Raw genomic sequence first — 17,761 nt, forward strand, 5'->3', positions numbered from 1 at the left:
TAGATGCAGCCATGGTAACATAAGGATGAGCAGAGCACTGAGTAGTTTCAGAGAAGCACAGTGAGGTACTGCCTGTGAGCTCTGTGACGCAGATTTCACTTTTGCGTATGCTTCTATGACAAACCAGAAAGCCTTGTTGTGGATAATTAGAACTGATAAAAATCATATTAAAGGAATATACTGCATGGGGTATGGGAAGCATTATTTTTTGATGGGAGGATCTAAAGAGCAATTTTATGAGCTATTTTAACCTCCATCGAAATATATTGGGCAAAAAAATAACTTGAGTGATAGAGATCTGCATATAGCCTGGCCACAACTGCTGCAGTGTATTGGCTTAATCAGTTTCTCATTAATCAGTCAGCTACAATGTCTGCTGAAGGTTGAATTCCACATGAATCTAAAGCACTGGCAATACAAGTGACTGTGACAATTTAAACTGATTTCTCGTCACGGCACAGCTTCAAATATTGAGAAAAACAGATTAACTGAATTACAACTGTGCCTAATAAATGGCAACAGAAGACCCTTTCAAATGGTAATAAAGGCGGTGTGTATTCCGCTGAGGTCAGAGAACAACGTTTTGGGACCAACAGTAAGGATAAGTCAGTCTTGTAATATGATTGTGGAGGCTCTCTAGTCACCAAACTCATAGAATTCAAATTTAAATTGAGCAATAATCATCATATTATGAAGAAAACCCTTGAGATTTGAAAATCATCCTCAGGGTTGCTTTAAGCATCCTCAGTTTGACATTCGTTAGCACAAAACGACTTTTACTGCTGCTTCTGTCTTTCAAACGGCACCAAACACGGCAATATCCATGTCCCTTAAGAGGCTGTTACTATGGTGACAGCGCACCGAAATTGTGGATGTCACTGCCAATTTAGTTGTAGTGTCAAGCACATAGACATACAGGTATTAGAGCATTGACACATAATTATAGAAATATAGAATTAAAACTTATTTTGTTGAATGTAATCCATCTTTCAGAATACATATGCACCAGTGAGTTAGCCTGCAGTGCTTTGGCTGATTTGGTAAGACACTGGAAAGTGCTATGACTTCATGTTGTCACATCAAATCTATCATATATGACTTGCTCATGGATATAATTTATGTCTCAGACACTGTGTGCTGTCTCCTAAAATGGAGACCTTTCATCTGAAAAAATACCTGAATCTGGAAAGTACCTGAACTCCATTTTTTATATAAACTCCCCACCTCCTCACTACTTTTGCTGTATAAATGCTTTTGTTCCACTGTTGCTACTGTGTCTCTGCAGTTTATTTTCTATTTCCAAGTCTATTTTTAGGTATAAACAATTTCAGCTCTGGCTTTCCCCATTAAAATTCAAGAGTTATATCTCAGGTTGTTGTCTCAAAGACACTTTTGGACTTAAACTTAGACAGCTGACACAGTGATTGACTCCCTCCTGTGGTGAAGGATTGGAGGGGGATTATAAATCTCCCCCTGTAAAATGATGACAGTGATATAAGGGATTCCAGGAGTTACATTTGTTATACGGCACTCATTGCTATATTGTGGTTGTCTATTGCTTAGACAACCACGGTTCTGGAGAGCCATGTAACACTGGGAGTTGGAACAGAGAGAGTAGGTGGTTTTGTGGGTAGGTGGGGAGCAGGTTAAAGATGCTCCACCACTCTCTTTCCTGTTATCCCAGTGGCCTTTTAGCGGCATTACTCATTTTAGGAAAGAGACACTCCTGTTACATAAGCCAGACAGTCAGAGTCTGCCTACCAGCTAAAATCCCTGCAGATCCTCTGTATACCTGTACATACAGTAATTGCAAAGTGCTACCAATGTTCGGATCAGTTTTCTCTTTAAACTCCTCAGCTGTATCTGTACATTTTCACCAAGAGGGGAGTCATTTGAATGGCTTAGACATGACAGAAATGGGTAACATTGCTATTTAACAAATCACGGCCCCAGTTTTAGTTTATTTTAGCAAAGGCTGCCAACTAGCAGAGGCTTGATGCACATCAGAAAACAGATTACTTACAACAAGAGCCCATATTAAGTGCCTTGGAGGATCCATTTAAGCCCATCAAGAAGATCTCCCTTGTCTCCAGACATAGCATTGTTGGTGCTGACCTCAGTGAACGGTTGAGAGATTTAGAGATCTCTTGGTTCACTCGTGCTTTGTCTCACTTGTACCCTGTGGGATTTTTTTTTTCCATCTCTATGGGTTGGCGTTACACTTTGAAGAGGCCAGCAGCAGAAGAGAGTAGAGCTGAATCTTACAGCATTGTGCAAAGAAATCAGCAGAGTTGTCTGCCATCAGCTGCTTGCTTATTAACATGATTGGTGGGTTGTGACAGCTATTGAACATTGTGGGATGGTGTCCATTCTGAAAACAAAGTGTCTTGGTTATCCCTCCAAGCTTTTGTTGGACCATAAGTACATTGCATTTTACTATGGACCAGCAGGTATAGTATTAGTTGCATACTGTAATTTTGCTATCGGGTTTATTCTGTACACACAACATTTATTGCATGGCTGTGCATCCTGGAAGAGGGCTCCCTCCTCTGTTGCTCTTCCTGAGATTTCTTCCATTTTTTCTCCTTTAAAGTGTTTTTTCCTTATCCAAATGGAGGGTCTGTGGATGGAGGGTGTTGTATGCTATACATATTGTAAAGGCAAATTTGTGATTTGTGATATTGGGCTATATAATTAAAAATGGACTTGACTTCCACTTCCTTATGCATTATGCAAGGTCAATACAGGCTGAGCTTGAGCGTTGTTTTCTGTCTTTGTGTGATCAAGTTACCCTGTTCATCTTTTTGTGATTCAACTTTTTCTATAAAATTTGTAATAACTGGTGTTTGGAATTTTTCATGAAGATTCAACCTTCATAGCTGTAAGCTTATAGAAATCTCAATAAATTTCAATAAATACAAATGTGAAAAATCTGAAAACCACTAACCAAACTATGGGTCACACAACATCTGTGCCATAGCTGTGTCCTCTATAGGAGGTCAGATCAGAGGTGGGCATGTGGATGTGCAGGGAATAGGTTATTTTTTAGAGAGCTGTTCTTGTTCTGTGGAAAATGTGGTCTTATTGAGCGGCACCAACTTCCGGAGGGAGTTTGGGGAAGAAAAATAAACATCTTTTAACCCCGCTGTTGCTTCTGAGCGCAGGACAGCTGACGTGCAGCCACCAGCTCAGCAGTGGGAACATCAGCAGGGTCATTCACAGCTAAAACTCATACAATTAATGACACTGTTATCAAAACATTTGCTGCACTGCGCGCACACACACGCACACACACACACACACACACATGGCGCACCGTACATCGCGCACACCTCCCCTCCTTCCTCGCTGCATCATAGCCCGCTGTTACCATCACACGTTCACGTAATAGCCTACTCCCGCAAGCTGACTTGTTGGAAATGCTCGAGGATATTTAAAAATCTCTCTGAAAGCACAAAAAAATAGTGGAAGGAAAGTGATTTCAATCCGCGCCGGGAAAATACTAAAGCATTAGACAGAGGGTTGGATATTCATTATTGCCAGTTTACTTCATTGAAGGTAAGTGAGCGCAATTTGCGTATAATGTTTTGCTTACCGCCATAAGATTGCAAAAATCACTGCTGTCAAAAACGCGAGAAGTGAAAAATGTTCTCCATTTATTTATTCAGTAACTGTCGTCTTTGCATCTAACATATTCAAACGGAGGACACAGCATTTCCTCTCAAAACTTTTATGCCAATAAAACATTTCGGTACGAATATCAGACATGCTCACATGATTTAAGAAACCTGCAGGATAGTTTTCATGTGATCTATTCAGCTGCAACATCAGTCTACCTGGGTGTTGCGCAAATACTGTATATTTAAACTGCCAAGCTGCTTGGGCAGTGAGGTTTTCAGTAAAAAAAAAAAAAAAAAAAAGATTCAGGCTATAATAGGTGAAACCTGTTTTGCTGTTAAAGCGAAGTTTACACTCCAGTCAGTATGAGCAGCTCAACAAGTTCATTAACATTATAAGATGTATAGTTATAGTTCATAAAGACTTGCACAAACTGAGCCTCAGATTTACACAAGGCATGTTTCTGATGCACTCAGACTGCAGCACTTCTTGAGTTCACATTCTCACAGTCTCACAGTCTCGCGGTGTCCCTGCCTCCTTGTCATTATTTGTCATCATTTCACACCCAAGAGCCTGTGATTGCAATACCCACTTTGCCAGTGCTTAAACCACTCTGTACGCCCCAGAAGGAGGGTGAGTGCTCTGGCACGACAGAATAGAAAAAAGAAAACCACAGGAGAGGTGGGGGGGGGGGGGGGGGGGACAGAGGGCCTTACAGACTTTCCAAGGTTGTTACATAGATATATGGATCAAATGCATCATGTAAGTAGCCTACAATGACTGTATTAGTTGAGCAGAAAAAGTTTGGGAAGCCCTGCTGCAAAGCCTGTTGGTTTTAAGCAGGAAACAATAGACTTATATGTTGGTGCAATGACACTATTGGAAAGATTTGTGGCTTATTCATGAATGGCCAGCATTTAAAAGTTAAATGTATCTAAGGTATACTGTGAAATAAAACTGTCGAAAAATAAATTGAGAGAGCCCCAGTATGCTGCTGTATGTCTCAGTTCTTTTCAAAAATACTGCCACACACCATTATTTTTTACAGGTGTATTTTTTTTCCTCTCTCCCCCCTCAGCCTTGATGGCTGGTTCTGAGAAACAGCGAAAGACCCATCAATGAATAGAATGTTTAAAAGGCTCATTTAAATGGAGTCGTGGCCTTTTGTTTATGTAACAGGCTTCACACGGAATTGAATGTGTTATCTGTTTTCATGATGTGTTTGATTGGACATTCAGCTACAGTTAATCAAGTTCAAGCAGCTGTCTGCGGAGTACACATTGTTTGCAGATTGAATTGGTCAAATAAATATTAATATAATAACTATTCGTCATTAGTTTGATTTATATTCTGGAGATTTTTGTTTTGTTAACTGTTTGAATTCATGATCCGTCACATGAAGTGGCAGTGGTCTTGAGCAGTAATGTCGATGAGTATGCAGAGAGCTGTTCTGTACCGACAGTACCAATGGTGCATACTGTAGTACTTGGTAACCATGGCAACAAAACAACATCAGAAGAAACTGGTCAGATGAGCCGGTGATGCCTGAAGAAGAGATGAATGGTAGACTCAATGCACAGCAGAACCAAGCACAAAAGACGGCTCTGATTCATACTCCTCGAATTGTTCTTCCCCTCTCTGCAAAACAAACACACATGTCTGCTCCTGTTCATGTCTGATATAATAAAAGTGTTATTTTGTGTGTGTATGTGTGTATGTGTGTGTGTGTGTATGTGTGTGTGTGTGTGTGTGTGTGTGTGTGTTCACACCTTGCAGGAAGGACATTTAGACCCTAAATGAAGCATTACAGGCCTTATAGTTTGGCTCAAACAAAAGACCATCTGCCCCCTGTCACCAAGCCTTTCCCTTTGAAGATGCTCGACTTTTGCCAAATCCACGGCTCTAGCCTGCTGCCACCGTCCGATGTGACTTTTACCGACAAACCTGAGTTCTAAAATAGTAACATTATTATTTCATAAAAAAGGTAATCAAATCTAGTCATGTCTATGACAAAAACACACAAATTACCAACATCATTAAGCAATCTAACAGAAAATTTTTTATTGAGCTGTACTGTGATTCTCAGTGGCCCCAAACTGCATCCGAAAGATGCTCGAGAAATTTCAGTTATTTCATAAATATCCTCCTACATACACGCACACAAACACACACACACACACACATTACATGCACGCAAAGTGTGCTAGTAAGACTGACAATAAACTGTAACAAGGCAACAATTAACAACATTCATAAAAATGATGCAGCTACTTTAGAGGAAATAATCCACATCATCCAATTTTCATCTCTGTATGTCAGCACGACTCAGCTTGCAGTGTTTGAAACTTTGAAAGCTGGATTGGGGTGAGAAGCCTCTTGTCAATTTTACATTGAATTATTAATTATTGAAACAGAATCTCTCAGTGAGCACACCTAAATCCAATTATTTTTTTATTTAAAGTATAGAAAATTAATATTTTTTATTGATTTTGAGCATGAATTTAATTATTTAACACATTAATTAAAATACAGGCAGTGGATTCATGTCAGCCTTTTTAAATTTAGAAATTTAAATTTAGCACGTCTGTTTGGCCAATCAGTATGAATGCCAGAACACAATGCCAAGATGCATCTTCTCTTCAGCAAAGTGGGAGTGGGATTGTCTCAGATATTTTAAGCATATTTTAGTTTTAATTATAATGTTCCCCTTTGTATTCTGCAATAGCTGGAACACTGTTGAGTTGAAAGTGTTATCTCTAATTATAGCACCCTCATTAAGCAATTTACTAGTGTAATTTCCAAGGTTAGTAGAGAATGTGTAACAAGTTGAAATGTAGATAATTTTATCTTGAAGCTCATGAAACAAATCAAAGTCATTTTTTAACTGCCAAAACAGTCCCAAAAAATGCATTATTTTTCCAAAGTTTCCAAAGTCTTGTCAAAATCACGCCAAAACATGACAGACATAATGCCAAGATGCCTCATCCCTCCAAGTTTTACCAACAGTGTCTGTGATGTGTGAGTTTAAAACACATTTTGTATTAAATCATAACGTTCCCCTCAGACTAATCAGTGTAGATCTGCAACAGCTTGCACAGTGTGAAGACGCATTTTTTTATTCTGCTAAATTAGAACTGTGATGGGTGTCTGAGATGGAACCTGAGATATCAAATTTTACAGGTTGATATACAAATGAATGACTGAATTAATTAATTCATTCATTCATTCATTCATTAATGATGGACTGGCATAATTTTTCACTGACATTAATGTTGATCATCTCACAGCCTTTTAGGATTGTAGACCATCATAATGCTTTTGCACCAGACAACAAATCATATAATATAATATAGTATGTCCTGTCAATACTTTATCATGGAAACAGTCAAGTCCAGTCAAATTCGTATCAAAGAAGTTGGTCTCACAATATAGGTTATTACTCCAATTTTATTTCTACAGCCCAAAATCACATTCTTAATCAATGATTCAATCATGTCATTATTTACTGTGTGAACATTATGTTTATGCAGCCATTTTCAAAGAATACTTTCTCTTATTATAGGCTATAACTTTGATAACTGTGACTGCAGGTAATGAACAACTGAATAAGCCTTGATTGGATGGTGTATGGAACATGTGACAATAACACATATGTTTTAATTGTTGCCATTTTTCAGTGTGTATCATTGGCTCAGTCCCTGCTAGTCCATATATTGGCCTGGAGACAGCGATAATTTGTCTCAAAGAACCCCAAGAAACACATTTCAACAAAAAACCTGACGTGGTCTCTGCAGAGTGCAGAGTACCCCTATACAGATGCACTTTTTCTATCACTGTCTTGATTTGTTCAGCCATGGTGGCTATTGCCCTTGTTATAGCAAAGAACGTATTTCATTCATAAACTTTTTCATTAAACCTATTCAATTAGTCATTCTTTGAAAAATATTGATTACAAACCAAGCAAGCTGACCCACTGTTATGGCTCTAGGCTGATTATTAAGGCAAGTATGACTTACAAAAACAAAATAATTTAAACAGAAAACATTTTATCTTTACCTGCGTCACCCAACTGGAAAATTAATTGGACACAGATTTGAAATCTGTTTATCAAAAAGCAACAGCTCTCTGCCTTTGTCATTATCCCCCAAGGGTGTCCACAGTTAAGTTTTCTCAATGCCAAGCTCTGCGACAGTCTGAATTTGAAGCATTTACATTCCCATTAATGAAGAACACTTCATTTAGATCTCTCAAAAGGCAAAGATAAAAGACCTCTGATTCAGCAATAGTTGAGTGCCTTCTATCTTTCTCTTCTTCTGGTGAAGGAGAGCAGCCTTTTATCTTGAAGATTGCTTTGAAAGGGGGAAAAAATAAGTGCGTGCAAAATTCTGTCTGACTTATAGTACTTAGTATTTAGTGTCTGGTGCATGGTGGTACTGTGAGTCAAGCTTCTAAGAACAGGTGTAGAGGTGGATCTATGATTCATTGTGAGGTCTAATGATTGCATTAAGTGGTCTGACATCAGCCTCGTCCCATAATTCTGATTGGCATGCATAATATTGTTTGTCTTAGTGATGTGGCTATTGGTGGTGTGGTAATTTCAAGAGACAGAGGCCATCAAAGTGTACCGTAGGAGCTCATTCTACATGAGGGTTTGCTTGAGACTCCAGTCAGACATGACCTGATACATAGATGCATAGTTTAGTAAATAACATGATGATATTGTTCAAGCCATTTTATTTTGGCTACTCGTCTGTTGTTGAATACCGTATGCCTCGCAAAAGAAAAGAACATAATGTTTCGGCATCTTAAATCTGTGTGCTTGTATTGGGCTAAATGAGTATCATGGCACAGGATTGAGGCATGTATTATAAAAAGAAATAATTCTGATATACACAGGCAGCCTGATTGTGTGAATTTAGGTGAGAGCCAGCAAACACTAATGGTGACTTTGGGTATTATTCTTGCAGGATCCATGTGGAGGATTTGATTTAGCTGGAGCATATCTCTAAAATGCTCATCATCATCTGTTCGCCTAATGGTGAACAGACAGCCCTCCCCTTTAGGACAGAGATGGGGCATGCTATTGTATGCTGCGTTTTGATCAGGCAAATGGCGAGCTGAAATACATAATTGCTCTGCAGTAAGAGATGGGCTGTGTGTTTGAGTAGTTTACAATATTCTCTGTCCCTCCTTACTCACCCTAGGGAAACATTTTCTTGTTCATACTTCTGGAAAAAAAACATCCCTAAGTGCAATGCATCATCTGGGACGGACATAAACAATAAGGATAATGTTTGAATAGAGGAGACCTTATCCCTTTGGCTACTCCAAATAAACCTACAACTGTTTGGTTTACTGTTAGAGTGGCAGTTGGTTTTTAGCACATGAAGTAAACAGAATTGGAAATGCTGGTAATACTTTGCCTTGTGCTTGCAGCATTAATAAATCAGTGTCTTATTAAAAAAAATGTTGGTTTACCACGTATTTAAAATACAAACTATTGAACCATTTCCACTATTGAATGTGAGCTTTATGGTTGACAAACTCTTGACAGACAATAGAAATGCAAAGATACTGCAAAACTGAAGCCCATCTGCTCACAAAAGTCAATAATATCCTGGCCCACTTCTAGTTAATCCTGTCTATTTTATCACACTATAGATGACATGATCACAGTTAAATAAATCAAATTTGTCTCTGACTGTAGTGATACTGCTGTCTAAAATAATAGAATGTAATTAATGGTATGTTGGATTAAACATAAAATGTTTTACTCGGTATCTGTTTGATATTGACAGAGCACAACTTCCTAGAATGCTGTTAATATTGTATGTAGTGAGAAACTTTCCATATACAGCTAAAGTCTCCCCATAAATGTTTTGGGCAGTAACCAAAACAGTGTTACCTGCAGTGAGGATCTGTGTATACCATGCCGAGACAACTAAATTAACTTGTTAGAACTGGCATGTGTGACATTCTTTATGTATAGTTAGTCTAACTAGTTACCATAACTGTTTTGCTTGTGTAATTTTAGGAGATGATGCAGAAGATAATGTTTCAATTCAGTCTTCTTACCAATAAAATGCCTGCCCTTGAGCACAAAGCTAAAGTTGCATGAACTCAGTGTTATCATGTTGCTCTGACACTGCATACTAATAGATGGGAACCAGTTAGTGTTAGTGTTTGACAGATTAGTGTCAGATAAAAAAATTAAAAAAAACTTCCATAGAATATTTAAAATTTGAATAAAACAAATCCAAAGCAAATATGACCTCACTGACAATCACACAGATTTTTTTAGATATTGCATAGCTACTGCATGTAAAGAAAAGGGTGCAGAGAACAGTGGCACTTTAATATCCTGTTAAAGTATAGGACTGTATCCAAATGGATTATCCCCCCCCCCCCCCCCCCCCCCCCCCCCCCCCCTCCCTGCGGTATATGGATCAAAGACAGATCATCTCCACTTAAATCAGTATTGATAAAGAGGCTAAAATCAGGAACATTAGTGGAAAGAGACTGACTTTTGTGATAATAATCCAGCAATTTACATAAGGTAACAATTTTTATACGAGCTCCACAGTAGATATCTGCAGAGACTGGATCATAGAGTAATGAGTCAGATCTTCAACTAAAGGGCTCTCTCTTGATTCACAACCTGCTTGTAATAAACAGTAATAAAGCAGATTGATATAGACATTCCTCTTAGCATGTGCATTCTTCATATTCCATTTTTACATTTATAGGAACACTCTTTGTTCCACTAAATACTGGATGCTACAGCTGTGAGAAATCTCTGCCTCCGATAGGGTCCAGACAGCAGCTCAGTCTGAATTTTTTTTACTCCCACTCTTCTGTGCTGGCTGCCATTTCTACTGTTTAGCTTGCCAAAAAAATTGAGTCTGTTTACCATATAAGCATACTATGTCACCCATCATATTTAGTTGATAGTTGTGGATCTGTTTCTGTTGAGCAGCTGCACCAAATCAAGTCAGCCTCATTTGAAGCTGTATATTCTAATCCCACAGTTCAGTTTTTGCAACAACAGGGTCAGGTTGTTAAGTATCCTTTCCAGCTACTTTTGCCAAAAACACATTTGAAAGTCACTAAAGGAAGTAGACATATATTTCGAAACAACATTAAATGCCACACCATGATTGCTCGAGCTTTGTTTGAAAAACATCTTATAGCAAATCAGCTAGAGTTAGATCACCCTGCGTCCATGATAGTTCTCTGGTTTTCATGGTTAAAAAAATAAGCAGGCTTATGAAGCCAGTTTATTTATTTATTTATTTTGAGCCTGTGATATTGGCATAGAAATGTGTTAAGGACTTTGTGCGGATCCATTTATTGGGCATTTTGTTGTCAACAGTTAGAAATGTTACGTTAAATGCAATGAATTATCTACAGTTATTTACTGTATCAGATATACAGTAGTTATCAGTTGTGTTACCTTGGTCAGAAGTGAGTCACACTGATGCTAATTTAAAGTATTATTCGGTTTAGGGTTGGGTAATATGATGATGTATACTGAGAGATCTTCCATCAGAGATTTTTCCAAACTGTACTATCTGTACCTTTATTATCTCTTGTATGAGGCCATTGTGGGAATTGTTGCAAATCAATGAGCAGCACTGCTCCATGGTAATATTGGATTTTTCTATCCATGTGATGATGCACCTTATTTGTCAGGTATTTCATTCACTAGATCCACCTAGAGCCGGGTTATGCTTGAGGTTCCCTGCTCATGGGGGAATTTTTGGGTCTCTGTAAATTAAAGAGTACGGTGTAGACCTGCTCTATGTGAACAGTGCCCTGAGATGACTTTTGTTGTGATTTGGCGCTATATAAATAAAAATTGATTGATTGATCGATTGATTGATCAAACAGAAATCTCTGTTTATTTAAGTTTCTCAAGACATTAATAAGAATTTTTACTGTATCAGTTCTGTTCACCCTTATATTATGAAGGCAGGAGACTCCAAATTGTAGCACTTGTTTTATTTGTGTTACAGGAAAACTATCGTGCATGATTGTACTGTACATCAATGACAGGATCTGTTATGCAATCATGCACTATATTGTCCCTTATAGTGGTTATACTGATTCCATTATCAAACATTTCCCTCCCAAATCCACTTTATTAATGTAAGGTTCTTGCTACCAGTGGACTGTGAAGATGTGCCTCAGTGCAGACGCTGTGGGCTAGTCTAAAGTACAGTGTGTATTTCATTATAGTTACAGCCTCATCTGTCACAGACTTGCTAGCAGAAATTAAAACACAAAACTCTTCTACGCTTGATCGTCCAGAGTTGGCGAGTTAACAGCTTCCTCAACTTTCAAGAGTCTTTCAAAACATTTTAGAAAGGTTAAAAAAAAAAGTTAGAGCCATTTCAGGGTCAAGTTCATCTGAATATTCTTACTGTGGAAAGCAGACAGATAAATAATGCTGCTGCTGCTGTTGCTGCAGTACAGAGCTGACTCACTGCAGAGTGGAAAGAAACAAGCCTTGTAGTCTGATGGAGTTCAGTGAAGAAGATTATGTTATTGCAAAATTTCATTTTTTATGTTGTGTTCCTCTTGTGATCTTGAGAAATCATTTGCTCCCACAAACTAAACTATATTTTCCTATCCTCAGGTGTGTGACCAAAAAGGTTTCTGAGAACAAAATGATCATGTGCCCAGACTGCTCCCTATAAATGTGCACATTGACTTACGGCATTCATATGGTGTTAAGTGCCCTCACAATAATACATTTACAGTGGTTTTATTTTACTCAGCAATGAGACAAAATCTCCAGATTCTGATTCAGTGTTCACCTGTGTTCAGATCCACTTTATATATTGTATTGTGAATCTTCTGAAATGATGCTGTACTATACTGCACACAAATCTAACATTCTGCATATTGTTGACAGGTTGTGTTGTGGCAGGACTTTCCCTGGCTATAAGGCAGGAGCTGCCATGCCATTTGGTTGTCTGACACTCGGGGAGAAGAAGGATTACAACAATCCCTCAGAAGTGACCGACAAATATGACCTCGGACAAATTGTTAAATCGTGAGTACCTAGTATATTGTCATGCTATTTAGTGTATAAACACTCTTGAAGGACCTGACTCAAATAATAACGTATGCTCCCTTTTCCTCTCTTCCCTCTCTTTCACAGAGAGGAGTTTTGTGAGATATTTCGGGCGAAGGATAGGAACACCTTGAAAATGTACACCTGTAAAAAGTTCCACAAAAAGGATGGAAGAAAAGTGAGGAAAGCTGCCAAGAATGAGATAATGATCTTAAAGATGTAAGTGAAGTTTGCAACTCTTCGTTATAGAGTTTATAGTATATCTGAGTCACTGTCCTTACAAAGTGTAATCACAATGATCAGCAAAATACTTGGCTCAGCTCAAGTCAAAGACACGGCAAAGTGTGGTGCAAAAGCTCATCAAAACCTGCCCGACATCCTTAAGTTTTCCCCGTGCACATTATAAAATGTATACAGTATGTAATACATAATAATAATAATAATAATAATAATACATAATAGTACACTTAGTTATGCTCTAGTACTCTCACTACTCTTTTACTCAATTTCTGGATCTTTTTTTAAATCCATAAGTGTCTGTTTTTAACACTCTGTAAATGACAAGTCTGGTGATTCTTACAATCAACAAATCCAATGAAAAGACTAAAAATAAACATTAAATTGATATAAATAAGAGCTACTTGTTTAGCCAAAGTCTGTGTAGCTTATTCCTCTGTGTCGTAGACTTCCATTAAAAACACATCAGTGAACCACACAGTTGCACTGAGTGATATAGTCCTTTATCATCATGAATATGGACACTGTTGTTTATTTTCAGTCCCACATACATGCTGTGAATACTCATTAGCACACCAAATCCGCAACTAAAAGTAGTACAAATACACTATTTAGTCCTGTTTGAGACAACTTCAGAGGATTATCCGGTTTTATTATCATCTGACCTTCCCTGAGGGAAATCAGGAAATATTGAGAGATGAACTACACATTGTTGGTTTTGCTCTTTTCATGATTTGTTGACAATAACAAAAATGTTGTTTATCACCAGTCTGTGTTAAAACTGTGTTTTGTGACAGACACTGAGGTACCATGTCATAATATTAGGTATGGTCATGTCTTGGGAATTATTTTACTGCAATTTATTCATATTTGCATCAAGAACACTTCATAATAAAGCCCAAAATCCATTATATCATAATTTAATGTAGGACTGGGATAATTATTAAGCATTATTACTCTGAAAAAGCTGGAAATCACACATTATTATAGTGATTTGTAACTTGCTTGCTTAGGTCCATTTGAGTCCTCAGATGAGTTGGATTGTGGTGCTGTAATACCAATAGTTTTCAAAGGGTGTGAAAAAATGCTTTCAACTTATCAGTTTTACTTGAACTGTCCTGATTTTCTGGCATGGAGACTCTATAGCTGCCTTGTACTACTTACAGACTCTGTTTCTTCTTCACTTTAACCAATCTTACATCCCTCCATTCTCCTCCTTTCCTCATATTATTCTCTTCCTCCCTTTTCCTCTCCTCAAAGGGTAAAACATCATAACATCCTCCAGCTGGTTGACACTTTTGAAACTAAGAAAGAGTACTTTCTTTTTCTGGAGCTGTGAGTATTATTGGAGGCACTTGAGAAAAAATTTGGCACAGACTGGTATGCACTGTGCTTCCCTATGAAACCAGTGATTTATTCAACTTGTGAAACATTTTTACATTTCTGTCATCAACAAGTGATCGTATTTGATTTGGATGTACCATCTCCCCAGTGCCACAGGCAGAGAGGTCTTTGACTGGATCTTAGATCAAGGCTACTACTCCGAGAGGGACACCAGCAATGTTATGAGGCAGGTGTTGGAGGCCGTAGCTTACCTGCACTCTCTTGAAATCGTCCACAGAAATCTTAAGGTATACTACACTGCTGACACCTAGTGAAATGCAGTAGCATTTCACCACATGCTAAATAAGCTATGTATGAAGAACTGTCCTTTACAAACATGAAATGCATCCAGATTAAATGCTTGATCAAATTTGATTTGTTTACTCATACAGCTGGAGAACTTGGTGTACTTTAATCGTTTGAAACACTCCAAAATTGTTATCAGTGACTTCCAGTTGGCAAAACTGGAAAATGGATTGATTAAGGATCCATGTGGGACTCCAGAATATCTTGGTGGGTTAAGCTAACCAATAGGAACAAATTTTTATCTACAGAAGCCACAGAATAGCATGAGCATGCTTAAAGGTTGTTCTTTGCTTTCAGCTCCTGAGGTGGTTGGGAGGCAGAGATATGGAAGACCTGTGGATTGTTGGGCCATAGGAGTCATCATGTATATACTGTAAATACAAATATATTTGTATATAGCATCTTTATTTTACTTAAGGTTTTTTTTTTTAGATAAGCTTTGAAATAAGAATGTCTTGTCCTATAATGCTCTTATTCTGCCAACTCAATAGTTTGTCTGGGAACCCTCCTTTCTATGATGATGCTGATGAAGACGACTCTGATAATCGTGATAAGAACCTTTTCCTTAAGATTTTGTCGGGAGACTATGAATTTGACTCACCATACTGGGATGACATTTCAGATTCTGGTAAGAGATAACTCATTTAAAAAAAAAAAAATGTCTGTCAATGTAATTTCATTATGTACATCTCAGATGATGTATTCAAAGTTTGAATGTTGGATGAAGCAAGTTCACTGTTATAATTATTTTCTTGTGTTTCTAAGCCAAAAACTTAGTGGCAACTTTAATGGAAGTGGACCAAGATCAACGATTGACTGCACAAGAAGCTATTGCCCATGAATGGTAAAAAGTACAAATATGAATGGTCCCACCCACAAAACTGAAGTTATGCGTTTTGCATTTTAGGTAACACAAATCTAATAATGTTTAGGAGAAAATAGTGGTCTTGTCCCTTCTCACAGGATTTCTGGAAATGCTGCCTCAGACAAGAACATCAAGGATGGAGTTTGTACTCAAATAGAAAAGAACTTTGTCAAAGCCAAGTGGAAGGTATCATTTGACTTGTGTATCATTATTTGTTCCACTTATATTAGATTATCTTACATTTATGATAAAGTCTCCAACTAGGAGGACAGTACTGCAGTGAATAGCAAAATGCTCAGGATTGGCTATATTCAGCTAATCATGATTTTATGATCTTACCAACATTTTAAACTGAATAAATATTTCTATACCTACTGAATTCACTGCAGTCAAGTGCAGCAACAGTTCACATTGTATATGTTTTCCTCATGCTTCCCTCCAATATTCCCCACACAATTAATCAGGTCTTCTTCATCCTGAGCATTCTGTTATTTTTTGCTGCTGTAATAACCTAATTTTGCCATAAGGATCGATTAGTTAACTTTTTGAAGTAACTATATATTTTTTTTACTCACAGAAAGCTGTTAGAGTGACCACCCTTATGAAGAGACTTCGAGCGTCTGAGCAGGGCGATTCTGGGGCTTCTGGTCTTGCTACAGGGGCTGCTGCTGACCCCAATGCACCCAGTGGCGCCCCTGCTCCTCCAGCTGGCGGCGGCGACAGTGTTGATGCCAGCATAGAGGTTGCTCTAAGTGAGAAGGCTCCTGACACACAGACTGCCACCATCTCTGCACTCTCTCTGCCCAGTGCAGCCAGACAGGAAGAGCAACCACAGGCACGATGCAATGGAGATGTTCTCCAAATGTTGCCACAAAGAAAGGGAGACTAGGCGTCAAAGAAAAAGAAGAAGAGGACCCTTGCCAACCAACAAGCACATGAGCAGTACAGTCAATAAATTTGGCACAATGATACGGTGTATATGTTGTTCGACTATCCCCCAGTTTGCATTTTCAGTGCTGAGTTATTTCACAACACCATGCATTTCATCATTTTGCCTTCTGTACTGATTGGTCTATTGAATAGTGTTCTCCACTCTCTCTCCCTCGTTATTTTGTGTACAAGTCCCTTTAAAGCTAGTTAAAAAGTAGCTCTTACTGTTGTTTCCCTTTTCCCTGAAAACTGTAAAAACGCAAATTGTAATTTAGTGAAATCCATGCATCTTTATTAGTCATCTCACTGTATATAGATGTATTTGTCTGTTTCAACAAATGGCTAGTTATCAGCTTCAGAACTTACAATTCTGAGTTCATGTCTTGTGACTTAAAATTATGAGTTGAAAGATTTGGTAAATTTATCATATAAAGGTTTATTTTTTAAAATGTAAACGGATTCAAATACTTTCCAGCATGCATATTTGAGTTCATGCATCAGAAAACTAATTGGAAAATAGTTACAAGAAGTTATGGACTTATTATTTGTGTGTCTTGAGTGAATTTTAAGTCAATTTATAATTAAAAAGAAGTAAAACTTAAATTATTTTAGCTATGCTGAGAATTGTATAATACCTGTGACACACTGATGACTGTATCTAAAATGTTCTTACTTGTGAAAGATTGCGTAACAATCAGATACAGATCATCACTTAGTGGATTCAACTTGACACCCTGACTCGATATTTCTTGTTTCAGTGCAGCCAACTTACAATTTTAAGGCAGCAAGAAAGCATTTTTTTTAAGTTAAAGTGCCTTAATATTTGTTGCAGTAATGTACTGAAATGTTTCAAAAGAAACAGCTTGATTATAACTGCTTACTGATTTCTTTGAAATGTTTTAGCTGTTTTCCTTTGCTCTTCTGTAAAGAGTGAGCTGCTGTATTGATTTGTGTGTTCTCTCCGTTTTCACACTTACTTTAAAGAGAAAACCTGATTACATAATTCTATGTGGAGTGTTGTTTTAGCTGTTGTTGTTGTGTTGTCACTTGTAAGTAGTAAAATTCAGAGTTTATAGCTCAGTCCATATACTGTACCACTACGTATGTATACTTGCATTGTATACATGTGTAGTTTTTTATCTATGTGTGTATCTAGCAACATTTAGCTGAGCTAACAGGTTGCTACAATGCTTGTGAATGAATAAAATGAGCAATACTAATATTGCTGAAACTGTGAAATTTTTTCTCAAGTTGTCCGTCACCTTCACCTTTTCACACTGTTCATGCAAAAACATTACAAGCAAAATTAATAATTCCTTTAAAAGGAAATCAGAGATTTTAAT

At 37.7% G+C, this 17,761-nt stretch overlaps 1 protein-coding gene across 2 annotated transcripts; it reads left to right on the forward strand.

Moving 5' to 3' along the window:
• The first annotated feature begins 3,338 nt into the window (after nt 1-3,338).
• On the forward strand, nt 3,339-17,624 carry LOC121893798 (caM kinase-like vesicle-associated protein). 2 transcript variants are annotated; one of them, XM_042405868.1, is made up of 11 exons: nt 3,339-3,558; nt 12,536-12,676; nt 12,785-12,916; nt 14,195-14,269; nt 14,427-14,565; nt 14,710-14,830; nt 14,921-14,996; nt 15,115-15,251; nt 15,389-15,467; nt 15,587-15,674; nt 16,066-17,624. In XM_042405868.1, exons 2-11 carry the CDS (start codon nt 12,582-12,584, stop codon nt 16,375-16,377), a joined length of 1,254 nt encoding a protein of 417 aa, XP_042261802.1. In that variant the 5' UTR covers nt 3,339-3,558; nt 12,536-12,581; the 3' UTR covers nt 16,378-17,624. The 2 variants fall into 2 exon arrangements, with proteins under 2 accessions (XP_042261802.1, XP_042261803.1); XM_042405869.1 differs by lacking the exon at nt 14,195-14,269.
• The last annotated feature ends 137 nt before the right edge of the window (nt 17,625-17,761 follow it).

The sequence above is a fragment of the Thunnus maccoyii genome, chromosome 3 (genome assembly GCF_910596095.1).
Source record: "Thunnus maccoyii chromosome 3, fThuMac1.1, whole genome shotgun sequence".
Lineage (NCBI taxonomy): Eukaryota > Metazoa > Chordata > Actinopteri > Scombriformes > Scombridae > Thunnus > Thunnus maccoyii.

Coding starts and splice junctions, on each gene's coding strand:
- LOC121893798 (XM_042405868.1), top strand. CDS start 12,582: ATGCCATTTGGTTGTCTGACACTCGGGGAGAAGAAGGATTACAACAAT. Junction 15,468..15,586: donor GAAGCTATTGCCCATGAATG/GTAAAAAGTACA, acceptor CCCTTCTCACAG/GATTTCTGGAAATGCTGCCT. Junction 15,675..16,065: donor TTGTCAAAGCCAAGTGGAAG/GTATCATTTGAC, acceptor TTTTACTCACAG/AAAGCTGTTAGAGTGACCAC.